Here is a 14207-nt window from a genome sequence, read left to right as displayed (position 1 = left end):
CTGACAGCGAGACCGCCGTCTTCAAATTCTCCTTAATTGCTAGGTTCGGTAATTACATTGGGATTACGCTAATTAGGGTTAGTGAGTTAAATCAAGACCAGACTCGACCACGCCTCGCCAACGGCGTCTCCATGAACACTAGCTGACACCATGGTCGAGCGGCGTTCCGTCTGCGCCATGGCGTTTCCGTGAACACTAGCTAACGCCATGGTCGAGCGGCGTTCCGCCTGCGCCATGGTGTCTCCGTGAACACTAGCTGACGCCATGGTCGAGCGGAGTTCCGCCTGCGCCATGGCGACTCCGTGAACACTAGCTAACGCCATGGTCGAGCGGAGTTCCGCCTGCGCCATGACGTCTCCGTGAACACTATCCGACGCCATGGTCGAGCCTGTTCCGCCTGCGCCATGCCATCTCCTTGAACACTAGCTGACGCCATGGTCGAGCCTGTTCCGCCCGCGCCATGGCATCTCCGTGAACACTAGCTGACGCCATAGTCGAGCCTGTTCCGCCTGCGCCATTGTTCTGACATGCCTGCATGGTAATCTAATCGCGACCATCCGGCTGCTGCTGGGGCAATCTGCTGTCGGGAAACGCCCAGCAGCGGCCCCCCACCGCTAGACTGACAAAGCGTAACCCACACTGACGCTTCGCGAGAGCTGTCCCCTAAAGCTCTCGCTAGCGGATCCAAAGACTGCAATATACACTGACGCTTCGCGAGAGCTGTCTCCTAAAGCTCTCGCTAGCGGATCCAAAGACTGCAATACACACTGACGCTTCGCGAGAGCTGTCCCCTAAAGCCCTCGCTAGCGGATCCAAAGATTGCAATACACACTGACGCTTCGCGAGAGCTGTCCCCTAAAGCTCCCGCTAGCGGATACGAAGATTGCAATACACACACTGACGCTTCGCGAGAGTTGTCCCCTAAAGCTTTCGCTAGCGGATCCAAAGACTGCAATACACACTGACGCTTCGCGAGAGTTGTCCTCTAAAGCTCTCGCTAGCGGATACGAAGATTGCAAGACACACACTGACGCTCCACGACAGAGCTGCCCCTTGAAGCTCTCGCCAGCTGATCTAAAAATTGTGACAGACTTGCAGCGGAAACTAAGGATTTTATGACTTGCGTGCTCACAAGGTGTCACTGAAACACGATGTTTTGCTGTCATACTAAGTTGTAAGTTTTGCTGCTCGGGAGCCCGGTGGCCAGCGCACACCGCCGTACTCACATAGATTAATCAGAAGCCTTTGAAGGCCTGCACCGACGGAGCTTCGCTAAATGAACGTTTCCTAGAACGCGGTCCAAGCGTCATTAGAATCGCAATTCCACGAGGCGTCGCCACTCGGCACGTCAGCACCGGCAGCATGCGTACTTTATATACAAAAGTTTTGGTAAATTTATACAGACAACGGACAACGAGACTAACAATGCAGTGGTAATGATGGCGATGTTTGGCTTCCTTAGTTCGAGCGCAAGGTAAATCATCGCAGGGCGAGGGAGAGAGAGAGGGAGAAAATGAAGGAGGGAGGGAGGGAGGAGGGGAGGGAGGAAGAGAGCGAGCAAGCAAAGAAAGGAGGGAGAGAGGAAAGAAAGAACAGAGGAAAGAAGGAAGAAAGAAAGGACGAGAGGGATAGTAAATTTTTGCTTCTGAGGGCTTGAAAACGCCCGATGTTTGCTAATGGCTGGGTGGGTTCCTCACACGCATAAGTCACCTTTCCACCTGGACTGCGTGGCTTGAGCTGCCCGTCCTTATTTCGTTTGTTTTGTGCCAGGCAGCTGCTTGGTCGAGGCTCTGCATCGTCAGAGCTTTACGAAGCGTCTCATCGTACCTCGCATACCATATCTGCGCACACTGCATCTTGGCCTGCCGGTACGGCATATCAATGGGTGCAAGGTCAGGGTGCCATTCCGTCGTGCTGTGCTGAGTCATCGTGATTTCCCGAATTGTTTACACATCTCCCAGTGAAAATGAGCTTTCTAAAGACGGCCCGATCTGTTCCTTACAAAGCGTCATCATCAACATCGCAAGACTATCAACGGGTCAGAGGAAGGCAGGACCGACAGTGTCTCACAGCAGGTCAGAACCAGCAGCGGCTCGCATCTGATCAGGGTCTGCAGCAGTTTTCATGTCAGGGTCGGCAGCGCCTCGCATCAGGTCAGGACGGACAGCGCGCCGCAGCAGGTCAGGACGGGCAGCGACTCGCAGCAAGCCAGAGCCAACGGCGGCTCGCAGCAGGTCGGGATCGGCAGCGGTTTCCACAGTCGCTACAACCGCCCAGCCGCTTCATGCACACCATTAGGCCGGCCTACCCGGCATCACGAGCACAAAGCGTATTGAACTGTTGCCTGCGTCGGTGCCAAAGCCCCACGTGGACGCCTGCATAATTTCCACCACCGGCCCACCGTGGATGCGTATTGAAATATCCAGAGCTCATAACATCTTATGGTCAAAACGCGCAGAATCGCAGCACCCAGCGTTCACATCCAGAAATCGTCCAATGTCTCTGAACAGGAGAGAATCAGAATGTTCTGGCGCGCAGCATCCAGAACCGCAGCATCCAGAGTTCAAAACGTCAAGCGTTCATAGAATCCAGCGCGTGTGAGATCTAGGCGATAGGGTGCTGTACCACTTCATCGCAACCCTTAGCTTAATGGGCCGGATAATGCCCGATAGAGGGCCCAGTTAAACCACTGTGCATGGACACGGGCAACGTTTCGCATATGCACGTAAACTCGGCTGGGTCAGCACGCCCTTGGCCGGAGCGTATTAAAGAATTCAAGGCTTTGATCCCTGGCTCGTGGCATCGGAAATACCAGGTTACTACTACTAGGCAGTAGCTACACGGTGATCATGGAAGGCACTTGTCGGGTTACCTGCTGTTTAATACTGTGGGCTATGGACAAAATTTTCGGTCGTAATTTGGTGCATTATTTATTGCATGTGTAGGTGATGTTTCACAGCCTATTTTTTAAGCAACTGATGATTGATGTGTAAGGCTGATTGATTTGATGACAGCTCCAGGTAGGCGCACATGTTGATATTCAGCTCCTGATAGGTTAACCTGTATTGTTAGTGATTTTAGTTGGCTACTTCTCCCTCCCTCCCTCCTCTCACTGCAACTTCTTTCGCACGCTCCTGCAAACAAGACTTATTCCGAATTTCACGTCTGCTCTCAAGAGGTGGGGGAGGGGCTGTCTCATAAGCTGAATCCGGAAACTACTGGTCAGACGCGCTCAATGGAAACCTGGAAATCTGGTCAGACTGTTGACATCTCTACTGGAAACCTGGTCAGACGCGCCCAATGGAAACCTGGAAATCTGGTCAGACTGTTGACATCTCTACTGGAAACCTGGTCAGACGCGCCCAATGGAAACCTGGAAATCTGGTCAGACTGTTGACATCTCTACTGGAAACCTGGTCAGACGCGCTCAATGGCCAGCCTACGAACAAATCGTTTCTTCAATTAGGTACGTTTAAAACGGGAGCATAGTTTCGCAAAACAAGTTGGTTGGTTGAACGACAAAAAAACAACGAAGAGAACTTCGTAATATGACAATAAACGGGTTTCTCTCCGAATTTGGCTCACTTCTTCTCAAATCTGCAGGCTGGAGCCCAAGCTACGGCGGGGGCGAATCCTGTGCAACTGAAAAGGGAACCGCACTCCTGTTTGCAAGTAAACAGAAAGTCAAAAAGCAAACGTTGACTGCGAATTATCTAATTGTCTGTCAACCGTCCCGCAAAACACTGTGCACGTGCCGCGCTTAAAGGCGCTGTTGATTCACTATCTGAACAGCGGAGCCGAGTATATGCCACTGGGCTGGTTTACGATAAGCTGGATGAATTGGGAGAATCGGGAGCTTGCATTCGCCATCCACTTCATCAATCTCGATACCCTTTCTTTCTTTTACGCTTCGGAACCTCGTTAGTGCAGAATTTAGGGGGTCTAGCACCACCAGTCTATCAAGACGCGTGCAGGGCGTGCTGCAGAGGGGCGATGCTGGTAAAGAGGTTAGTGGTTTGGGTGCTCATCTCTGGACTGTTTGATCCTGGTCCCGCCCACTCCACCACCGCATGCCACATACCTAATGTCTGATTAAATCCGTAATAGAGGTGTTCCGCCTTTAAACGGCCCTGGCGGCCGGTGAGGCGTGAAGCCCCAATCGGTGTCATAGTCTGTCCGACAAAAAAACCGCCGGCAGCCAAATTCTCGGACGACGCTTCCGCTCAATGGGTATATGGCTGTGGGGAGAGCGATCTACAATGGGATGGACGCGGAGCTCAGACACACAGGTGAGCCCAGGGGCTGTCCAACTCCAGTGGCACACACAGGAGATGGGCAGGGGTACGTGCCCCCCCCCCCCCCCGCCTTAGGCCTCTGGGGACAGACGTTCAAATATCGGATTGGTGGCTTTGAAGAGCCCGAAGGGCTCGGCGGAAATTGTATTAGGGATCCCGGCCCTGCGGCCTGGGTCCTCATGCCGGTCAGAGGGCCCTTTGAGCCGATCGCGGGCCTCCGGAGTCGATGAAGGCCTCTACGTCGATCAGGCACCACTAGAACCGAACAGTCCCAAGCAGGGACAAGGCAAGGCCAGCGAATTACGCTGGTCGGGGCCCCTGAAGCAATAGAGGCACCTTGTCGGAGGGGGCCAGTGTACTTAGCAGTGAGTTGTGTTTGCAAGGGCGGAGAATACCGGAACATTGAGTGTTTTGAGTGTCGCGAATAAACGGGGAAAATTTTTTTAAAAATACACTGTTGCCTGTCAATGATGCTTAACTGTAATGTGTAAATCCTATTGTCTGTGTTGCGATGCGTATGCAGAATGTTCGCACTTAACCGGCATTACAATAACTGCTGTATGTAGGCATAAGATCTATGCAAGAACAAGCAGGAAGAATTTTTAGCTTATAAACGTTTTATGATGTCGGCTGTCTATTACCGTCATTCCAGAAAATGTCCAATGCAAGATGAAACATTGAAAAATTCAAATAGTACCAGGTCATGCCATATGACAATCTAAATCTTCTTTGTATGATGAGCTGTGGCGCCCCCCGGCATATGGGACTCCGGCAGCAGCGGCGGGGCGAGAGCGTCCGCCTGCGCCGCGGGCGCAGAGGTCCCGGCCGAGCCCGCGCCAGCTGCCACATCTCCGGCTGCGGCGCCGCCCGGCGCGCCTGGGCTTAGTCCGCCGGTGGACGTCGGGGCGCGGCCGCGCCCAGGCCGGACACGACCGCCAGGCGTCTAGGTAATTTATATTTACCATGCTCCACTGTACGCATCACGTGATAATCAATGGAATGCCAGGTTGACTGTACCATCCATTGACAGAAGAGGGCAAAAGCGGCAAGAGTAAAAATCCTTCTGTAGTGTCATCTAACGGCAGGAATCCAAACTAATATGGGTGCCAGGAACGCTGGACGTTCCGAACACTGGACTTTACGACTCTGGACTTTGCGACTCTGGCCGTTGCGCACCTGTATCTCATAAACGCCCTCAATGGGCGCGAAATTGGACGCATGCTGAACGTTTTGAGCACTGGATGTTGCAATCCTGGATGATATAAGCACCGGACGCTACAATCTTGGATGTTTTGATGACTTCCCGCCACCCGTCCCGGCAACCCGCGGTCATGATGGCGTTTTCGGCATTATGGACGCCTTTGTAGACAGCGATAGAGGTGGGGAGAGTGGAGAATGGTCTCTGATAGCCGGCGATACCCCCCCCCCCCCCACACACACACCGTCACGGCAACGGCGTGCGCAGGCTGGCAGCGCAGGCAACAACGGATCGTATTTCCGGCAAACGTGGCTCGACAATGAACGCAAACGCGGCCGTGGTAGGTGCTACGTCACTGGCGGGCAGGCGGCGCACCACTCCTGCAGCTGATCTATGCATGTCCCGTGGACTTCCAGCAGGCTTCCTGGAAGCACTGTGGCCGTGATCTAAGCCTAGCTTCGTCGCAAACTATAGTGCCTGACGTCTTGAGCTGGCCAACATTATCGCCATAATCGCAATGTAACAACGAAGGTTGATTGTTCAGTTGAGGTGCTTCGCTTTGGTGCTCATCCTACATCTCTTGAAGTTATACCAGCTCGGCATTAACGATCTTCCCGTGCAGCTCTTGAGAACGGATAGATTTATCCCAACCCCTACCCTCCCTTCCCTTCTGGGATTTCAGACTGTTTTGAACAGATAAGCTCGCGATGCACTGATACCAGACACGTACGGTATATTTCTCCGACCAATATCCGACCCTGCACTCCGGTTTGGGCTCGACATTGACAGTACTGGCTTAAGGACTTCCAAACTTGTGAAACGAACATGGTTTTCAAAGGTCAAGGGTTTAAAAATCCTCCGATATATGGCTTTGATGGGTCATTCCAAACAATGCTTAATATTGTTTCCAAAATTTTCAGCTCAAGAAGCAGATGAACCGAACAGCCTTAGTTACAGTGAAGTTGCGACAAAACATCAAGTTGATATAGCCACGTAAAATTTGGGCAAACTTGCAGGTGCAGAGTTAACGTTGCCACGGGTCCACCCAAGGTTAGCCTTCACGTAAAAACATCATAACCGTTGAACTACAGATTGCAGAACATATCAAACGATTCAGCTCAAGAGAACATGCCGCACGTGCCATCGAGTCATGCCATCTCATCCTGATTCAGACAAATCCATCCAAGTACAAAAACTGATCTCCAGTGTGGGCTTCCCAGGCTGCGCGGCGCATGTGTGGCATAGCTGACATACCGTGGGCGAAGAGCACAATGGCCAGGGCGGTCGTGGCGTATGCTGACGACATGGCTGGCCAGCCCCCAGCAGCCTGAAACGGGCCGTTTACGCGTCACATGGTGAACGGCGGTAGTTCGACGCGAGCGGTCATGCGCAGACCCTTGCATAACCCAGATCCGCAAGAAATTTTTACCGATTGTGCTGCCCTCTGTCGACGAGTTTTTCAACCACACCGTGTGACTGCAGCGTACCACAGCAAGACTGGCCGCGGTCGCTACCATCATGACCATAATTGCCCTGCATCCATTGCGAATCGTCCCAGATCTATGGTTTAATGTTGCATTCGAGCCAATGGGCTCCATACTATACGATAAAAGCGAACATGCGGCAACGATAAAAAACATACCACTATCGTGTTACGAGCGCACAAAAGCAAACAACACCCTCTTTGCCACATTGGTCAAGCCTAGACATGAAGACAGCGCGGCACCGCAAGGTCACAGCGACCGGCGGCAGGCGATTCTAGGACGGTGCCGTACAGCACGACAATGTCCTGCGCGGCAATGTAATAATGGCGACAATATAATACAATAAATTCATACAGTTGTTGCGACTAAGCCAGAAAGCAGGAAACCCCAAAATGGCAGCCACCACCGACTTCGCGACCCGCAGACTAACAACGGTGGGAGGGGTCGGTAGCGACTAGACCACCACCGGGGTTCAGTGGTCATTTAAAACGCTGAAGACGCTAGCGTTGTCATGGCATGAAATAGGATCACCTATGCCGCGCCAGACCAGCTACTCCAAAGCCGATCCAATGTCATCCCAGCCCCGCACCCACAAGACGATCCAGATCGCGAAAATCACACTTTGCACTTGATTGAGGTAGCAGGCGGCAGCCACACCTCAGACTGAGAGGCAGAACCACATGAGAGGAAAAACATGTTTTGTTTACAATTGAATCCGCTGTGGCATTTCTGTCACACTTTGCTCAAGTAACAGAAAAAATATTCCGCGCGTTTGGCAACAGTTCCATCTGACGTCATGTAGAATATCTGTCGTTCGGGCCGCTGCGAACACCAAAAGGCGCAGATCCTATGAGTTATGACGTAGACGGTATTCAATGGGTCGTTCGGGTCGCCGCGAATACACTCCTCGTCCTGAAATCGCATGTCACCAGCTCTCGTGCCTCGCAGGGCCGTGCTATGTTCATCTCGAGACTTGTCTAATGCGTCATCAGTGGCAGTGTTTGCTTCTGTGCGCGCTTCCTGTGTTCTTGGTGTTTCACCATGTTTTATCGCATCATTTCACCAGCATCGTTTTTATCGCATAACATGGAACCATTGACTCCGGTCACGCATTAAGCCATCTATACCCAAACCCTAGTAATAAACGGATGATGATGATGATCATCATAATGCTGGTGATCACGGCCAGAGTGCTGCTGCGGCACCACTGCGGACACGTGGTGCAATTCGAAAATTCGTCGGGAGGTGACAGCAGGGTTGGCGGTAACTCCTTGGGGAGGCTCTGAGAGCAATGTCTAGACAGTGTTTTAAGCTTTCGTAGCATTTACTACACAAAAGTTTAATACATCAGTGGGTTGCAAACGTTGAAAAACACCCACGTTGAAAAACAAGATCAGTGAAATGCATTCCCTTCACAGCGGTGAGCAGGGAGTCAAAATGAATTTATCCCACAGGATCGGCTACTTCAGATCAAACTTCCAAGCCATTCATAAGGATTTTGAGACAACTGGTACAGCTGATCAAATCGCACGCGTCTGACGCAGTTACAAGCAAAAAGTGTGCAAAAGGAACAAAGAGTACACTGTGTACACGGTGTACACCACTCTAACACGCGCTACGGCGGGGGTAAATTTGATCCTCAAAAGTTTTTACGCCATGGTTTCCAAACGGGGCGGTGTAGCCGCACCAAAAATTTGCATGACTCTAGAAAATTAAATAGCGCATCGTTTGGTTAAAAGAAAATTGGACGTACCTCGCATGGTCGCTGGCCTACGCCAGGTCAAAGCCAGGCCCTGTACTCAGCGAAGACAATTTCTACGCAAATGTTCAATCGATTGCAGCAGTGGAGTGTTAGAAGTAGCCATACATACTTTAGATACTTTCTTAGGCAGCACGACAAACGAATGAACAAATTGTATCGACCTAGGGTCAGGTATGAAAGTCAGACCAAGGTCAGAAGCAACTGGTTTTATTACCCTAGGACTTGCTGTATGCGGCAGTTCCTGGTGTTCATTTCAAATTTACTGATGGCAGGAACCGCATCATAAATCTCCCAAAGACATCTTAAAGGTCAGAATATGCCACTGACCTAAAACACCCGGGTCAACATTTTGTTTCTAGAACCGTACTACCTAGCGTAATCTTTGTCGCTTATTCCAATGCAAAATTCAAAGCAGTGCTGTATCATTTTGGTCGCCATGACCTTCAAGAGGGTAAACAACGTCACTGATCTTAAATGAGCATGTGACCTCTTGCTTAGAAACAGCTATCTAGGTTCTGGGGGCACTTTGGAGACCGAACTGGAATTTGACCTTATTTGACTTATTTGACACAAAGTTCATGACCTAGGAACCTCAAACTTTGATCTAAGTGAGTTCACGTACAGCCCAATGTACTCTGTGAACTTGATGTCTCTAGGTCTCTTAGTTCTTGAGGTCTCAGTGGGGTCAAATTGACCCCACCCGAGCGAACGGTATCCAACCGTCCACACGGGCGCGTGTTAAAATGGTTGACCGCACCAAGCATAAAGTGAAAGATGTTTCTAGTTGCAACAATGCAGGCCCAAACAACAGCATAAAACTTACTTGCGGCATTGTTTCTATCTCAAGAACCTAGCAACCCACGAGGCTCAATCTGGAGTAACCGTTCCCTGCATCGTAAAACCCCGGTCAATGTCAATTTATTGATCCGGACGCCAGTCATAACATAAATTCCAATGACATGATTTGACTTGGCTGCTCCTGACGCAACCTGATATGCCTTCAGTTTCACCTTGAACGGCGACATCCTATAACCACATTTCTGGAGACAGGAAATGAGATATTTCCCCGCGGTCCCAGTATTAACGGTCAGCAAACGAAACTACGTCCCCCACAGGTTCGGTTGCACTCGGTAATACGCATCGCTATGGGGATGCTCTTGTAACGTGTAACGCCATACGTTGCACAAATGACTTCAGCTTGTCTCCTTCACGACGAAAAAGGACGGTGCTGTCGATTGGCCTCGAATCTATATGCGCCAACTAATGGCGTCTGATATTAGTTCGAAGCCAGATCTAGCCGCCACAGGCGGTCGTGAAAGACCCCACGTGGTGACGGTTAATAACTGTCATTATGTAAGGAAATACTCAATCACGGCAGCGAAAGAGAGTTCATTTACCAAAGTGACAGCCATTCCACAACATGCTTATTTATTTTTTAGATGGCCCTGTCGGCAGCAATGCATTTTGCTGTCGGTACGAATGCGTGCTTTTCAGGCAAGCAATATCCCACAATACGGGCGCGTTGCGTTGTCGATACGGGTGTTCCTCTGCTACGGTTCGGATGCCGCCCTTTCCCCAGCATTAGGATAGACCCCGTGTGATGTCTAAACTGGCAGATACCTTGTTTCAGCTCCCAACGACGTCGCTCAGAAGTTAAAGGCAAAACTTCGTCTGGACGTTAGGTTTTCTTTTGACTCTGTCGTTTCGTGAACTGGGTCAAGGGTGCCTCCCTGCTCGGGCTTGAGAACAGTTATCTGGATAGGCTATAAGGTGTGTCTACACTTGGGGTTGGCGCACACCTTTGCATAAGTTTGGAGCACCTCATCTCCGGGAAAATCCCTCCATTTACGCTTCGTCCGCCCTAGATGTGGAGTGCGGAGTGGTGTTTCACCTGTCATCAGGCCGCATTTCCAGTTATGCTTGTGAGCTCTCTACACTTTGACCACTGCGCAACACCATCTTCACTCCGGGGCGTGGTGAATTGGGAGTCGGTAGAGCAGATCATCCCGTGTCCCAATGCTCGCATGCGCGTACAGCGTCCGTCAGCCAACCAGCTGAACCCGGTGATTGGCTGACGTGTAAAGGGTGAGTTTAAAACAGGTTATTTCAGCACTGCGGAAAATATGTATTTTTTATTTAATTCAAGCGCGACGGCAGCCGTTTCCCGTTGAGATTGAGTGAGAATAGAGGCGCGTCCTCCACTGGTGGCATGTGACTGCATTGGTACTTCATTGGCTCATTTATGCACGAAGTGAAGGATGGCTGCGGGTGGTACGCTCCATCGCTGGTTCAGCAGAAACGTTGGAAAGGCACACCGAAAATAAAACACTAAGCCTTGCAGGTTTTCAATACCCAAAGTCCCCATATGCATGCGCAGATAAACGATAGTATAGGTGTGGGTATATATATATATATATATATATATATATATATACGCATATATTGACTACTAACGACATTTCACAGCATAGTAGCAGCATCTTAAGGCTGAACATCCAAGGCTTAAACATGAATACCATGCAGGTCTAGTACACACAAACAAATAAAACACACCGCAAATGCACATGCAGTAACACACGATCCACCCCAGATTACAGATCAAGTTTACTTTAGCGCAATTCTAATGTGTACGACGACGCCATGTTGTTTAGTGATGGAGATTTCCAAAAAGTTACAACTTCATTGCTCTCAGATCCGACGTGGAATAAGTATTGCCTAGGTAAGTAAAAATGTCGGCCAAAAATTGGCATTCCTTTAGCTCATCACAAGTCAGGAACATAACAATTTGAAACCGCCAAATCCATTACACTTCAGTCATAAATCAGGTTTTTGTGTTTTGTTACCTTCATTTAAGGATATCTTGGTGCTATAAGCCTTAAGTCTAATTTTAAGTCTAAAGTCTATGTTTGATTTTTGGTGTAGGCTAGATCCGCCACCGAAGTTAAAAATGTGCTTATCATGTAGAGTTTTTATCGTGGTGATGGTGGTGGTCGGGGCTCAACTCAAAAACTATTCACTGCACACCGGGCTATGCGCACCGTAAACGAGCGCAATTTCTTGCGAGCCGTAAAAAATTGTATGTTCATGTGTTTTATGTGCATATGTGTAATGTCAAGCTGTCAACATTTACTCACGCACAAATTAAAACATGTCATTAACCTGGCACGCGTATGTGTATGGGGAAGGGGGGGGGGGGGGCACGTACCGCCAGCACTTATCGGGGGCATTACGAGCATTGCTTCGGGCGCACGCTACTGTTTGTACAATATGTGTTGTAAAGGGCTTTCCTCGTCGTCGTCGTTGTCGTCGTCATCAATCACACGTGATGATGTGATTGTATGCAATTTCAGAGAAGATCTCTGGCTGGAACTGATGAGGCGTGACACCAACTGCACGTTGCAGGCGAGCCGGCTACTGTCTACAAACTCTTTCTTTTCAGAAATTTCAGTCAGATCTCCGAAAGCGTAGGTCAGCGGTGCACCGCCTAAAAACACTGACCGTCTACAAGGGACTGATAATATATAAATCACTGAACCATGGCATCGATCGAAAGATTGATCCGAGGAATGCGACCCATTGGCATAACGTGTGTATGCCAATTATCAGCTTTATTGCGTGCAACTTCACATTTCTCGAGACCGGTTTCAAATGTAGCAATACGAAGCCAACCCGACAGACATTCTGGTAATGGAAATTACACGTGCGTATGATTTACCTCGCTGTGGTTATCATTCATCCAAAGCGCTTGCGTTTTTGCAATTTTTTGATCAAGTCATCAAACGCGCAAGATTATTCCTTCGGCGAAACTGTCAGTTCTGCTGAGGCACGTACGCGGGCAATTTTGAAGCCACTTTGGTGAGCTAGCGCACAAGCGCTACAGCAGTGAGCCCCTGCCTACTGTCCGTCTTTGTGGGGGGTTTCAAAAGTATCTTTTCAGTTAGCTTCGGTTATGGTATCATCACCTTGATGATAATTGATAGCTCTCATGCCTGTTATCGCCCAGCTCACCTCATGCCACATAAGTCGCCCTTTTATGCTAGCATGCGCCTTAACACGCTTCCCCGACGCGAAGATCAGCTGCGCGCCTCACTCAGTTTCAATGAGTGCGATCGCGCTGCAGCCTCCCTAATGGGTGATCTCGCTGGAGGTTCTAATTAACGCACGTCCAGCTGACCGGCTGAATGCCACACCCTCGGCTTGAGGTTACTCTGACCTGCTGAGTGCTCAAAAGCTAAGAGATACTGAATTTATAGTGTTGACTGAACGTTTGCGACCTCACTCGTCTCAAAATCTGAGGCTTTTAGGTCGTGACTTTTGGGTAACATAAGGTCAAACAAGGAGGTCAAACTCCAGGTTGGTGTCCAAACAGCCCCAAACCTCCTCATGCAGCCGCCTTGAACCTAGATACCTTTTCTAAGCAAAATGTCACTATTGTTTATTTGAGATAAGTGACCTTGTTTGACCTTTAACAGGGTCATGGTGACCAAAAAGCTACGAGATTGCTTTGATTTTGAAGTTGAATAAGGGTGAAGGATTGCGCTAGGCGGTACGTTCCTAAAAAAAAACTATTGATATGGGTCATTTTTGGTCAGTGGCCTTTCTGACCTTTCATAAGTTCATGGAAGATGTCCACTGTGGTCGATTTTATCGAAAACCTAACTCAGCACCAGAAACTACCCATCCAAACAACCAATGAAAAGCAGGTTGGTTTTTGACCTCGGTCTGGCCTCCGTACGGAATGGCCGATGAATGAAATTTGTCAAAAGCCTAAATTAAATTGCCTGTCTGTCTTAGAAACTATCTTAGGGCTGTATGGCTTCATCTAACACTCCGTTATTACATCCGATTGAGCGATTACCCAGAAATTACCTTCGCTGACAACTTCGGCCTAACTTCGACCTGCCACAGGTCAGCGACCTTACAAATTACCTCCAATTTTCATCTTTTTTAAAGTTCCCTCACTGTTAAAAAATTGGAGCAGCTACGCTACGCCGCACCTCTCGGAAATTGTTCTGGAAAAACTTTCGGGGCGTCAAATTGACCCCGCCCAAGCGCATGCTAAATGCATACTAGATGTCTTCGGCTCCGTCGCTTTCACACCCGAAGCCGACCGTGGCCGTTACGCGCCTGACCGGCAGCCCTTTCGGTTCGATGCTCCATGCTTCGCGTCCACATCAACCCCAGACCGGACCGGCGCGTTTTCATTCACTTGTCCGTCGACAAGTGTTGGTCTTTGGCCTTGCCTGAGCCCCTGTCGACGCCTCACGTTGGCATGTGTCAGCGGCGATACTGTACTTTCTCTACTGTACTGTGCACTGTACTCTGATACCGTACTCTCTCCACCTGCGTATGCGGCCTTGCAATCGGACCTTTGTTCCCGTCATTCCTGTGTTGCAGCGGGCGTGAACATCACGGCGATGTCCTGACTCTAAGCCTCGGCTGCAAGCCAGCTGATCTCAACGCGTCGG

At 49.9% G+C, this 14207-nt stretch overlaps 1 protein-coding gene across 1 annotated transcript in view; it reads right to left on the bottom strand.

Annotated features, from left to right (window-relative positions):
• LOC119112644 (uncharacterized) overlaps positions 1–14207 on the bottom strand; it is a 47631-nt gene that overhangs the window by 22243 nt on the left and 11181 nt on the right. The window contains exon 2 of the mRNA XM_037236882.1: positions 6748–6820. Coding sequence (XP_037092777.1) covers positions 6748–6799 — 52 coding nt within the window. The 5' untranslated portion in view covers positions 6800–6820. The remainder of the gene's footprint in view (positions 1–6747; positions 6821–14207) is intronic.

The sequence above is a fragment of the Pollicipes pollicipes genome, unplaced genomic scaffold (assembly GCF_011947565.3).
Source record: "Pollicipes pollicipes isolate AB1234 unplaced genomic scaffold, Ppol_2.1 Scaffold_7261;HRSCAF=8764_pilon_pilon_pilon, whole genome shotgun sequence".
In the NCBI taxonomy this organism is placed as follows: Eukaryota; Metazoa; Arthropoda; class Thecostraca; order Pollicipedomorpha; family Pollicipedidae; genus Pollicipes; species Pollicipes pollicipes.
The sequence above is the reverse complement of the archived record's forward strand: the minus strand, read 5'-3'. Positions and strand labels throughout refer to the sequence as shown.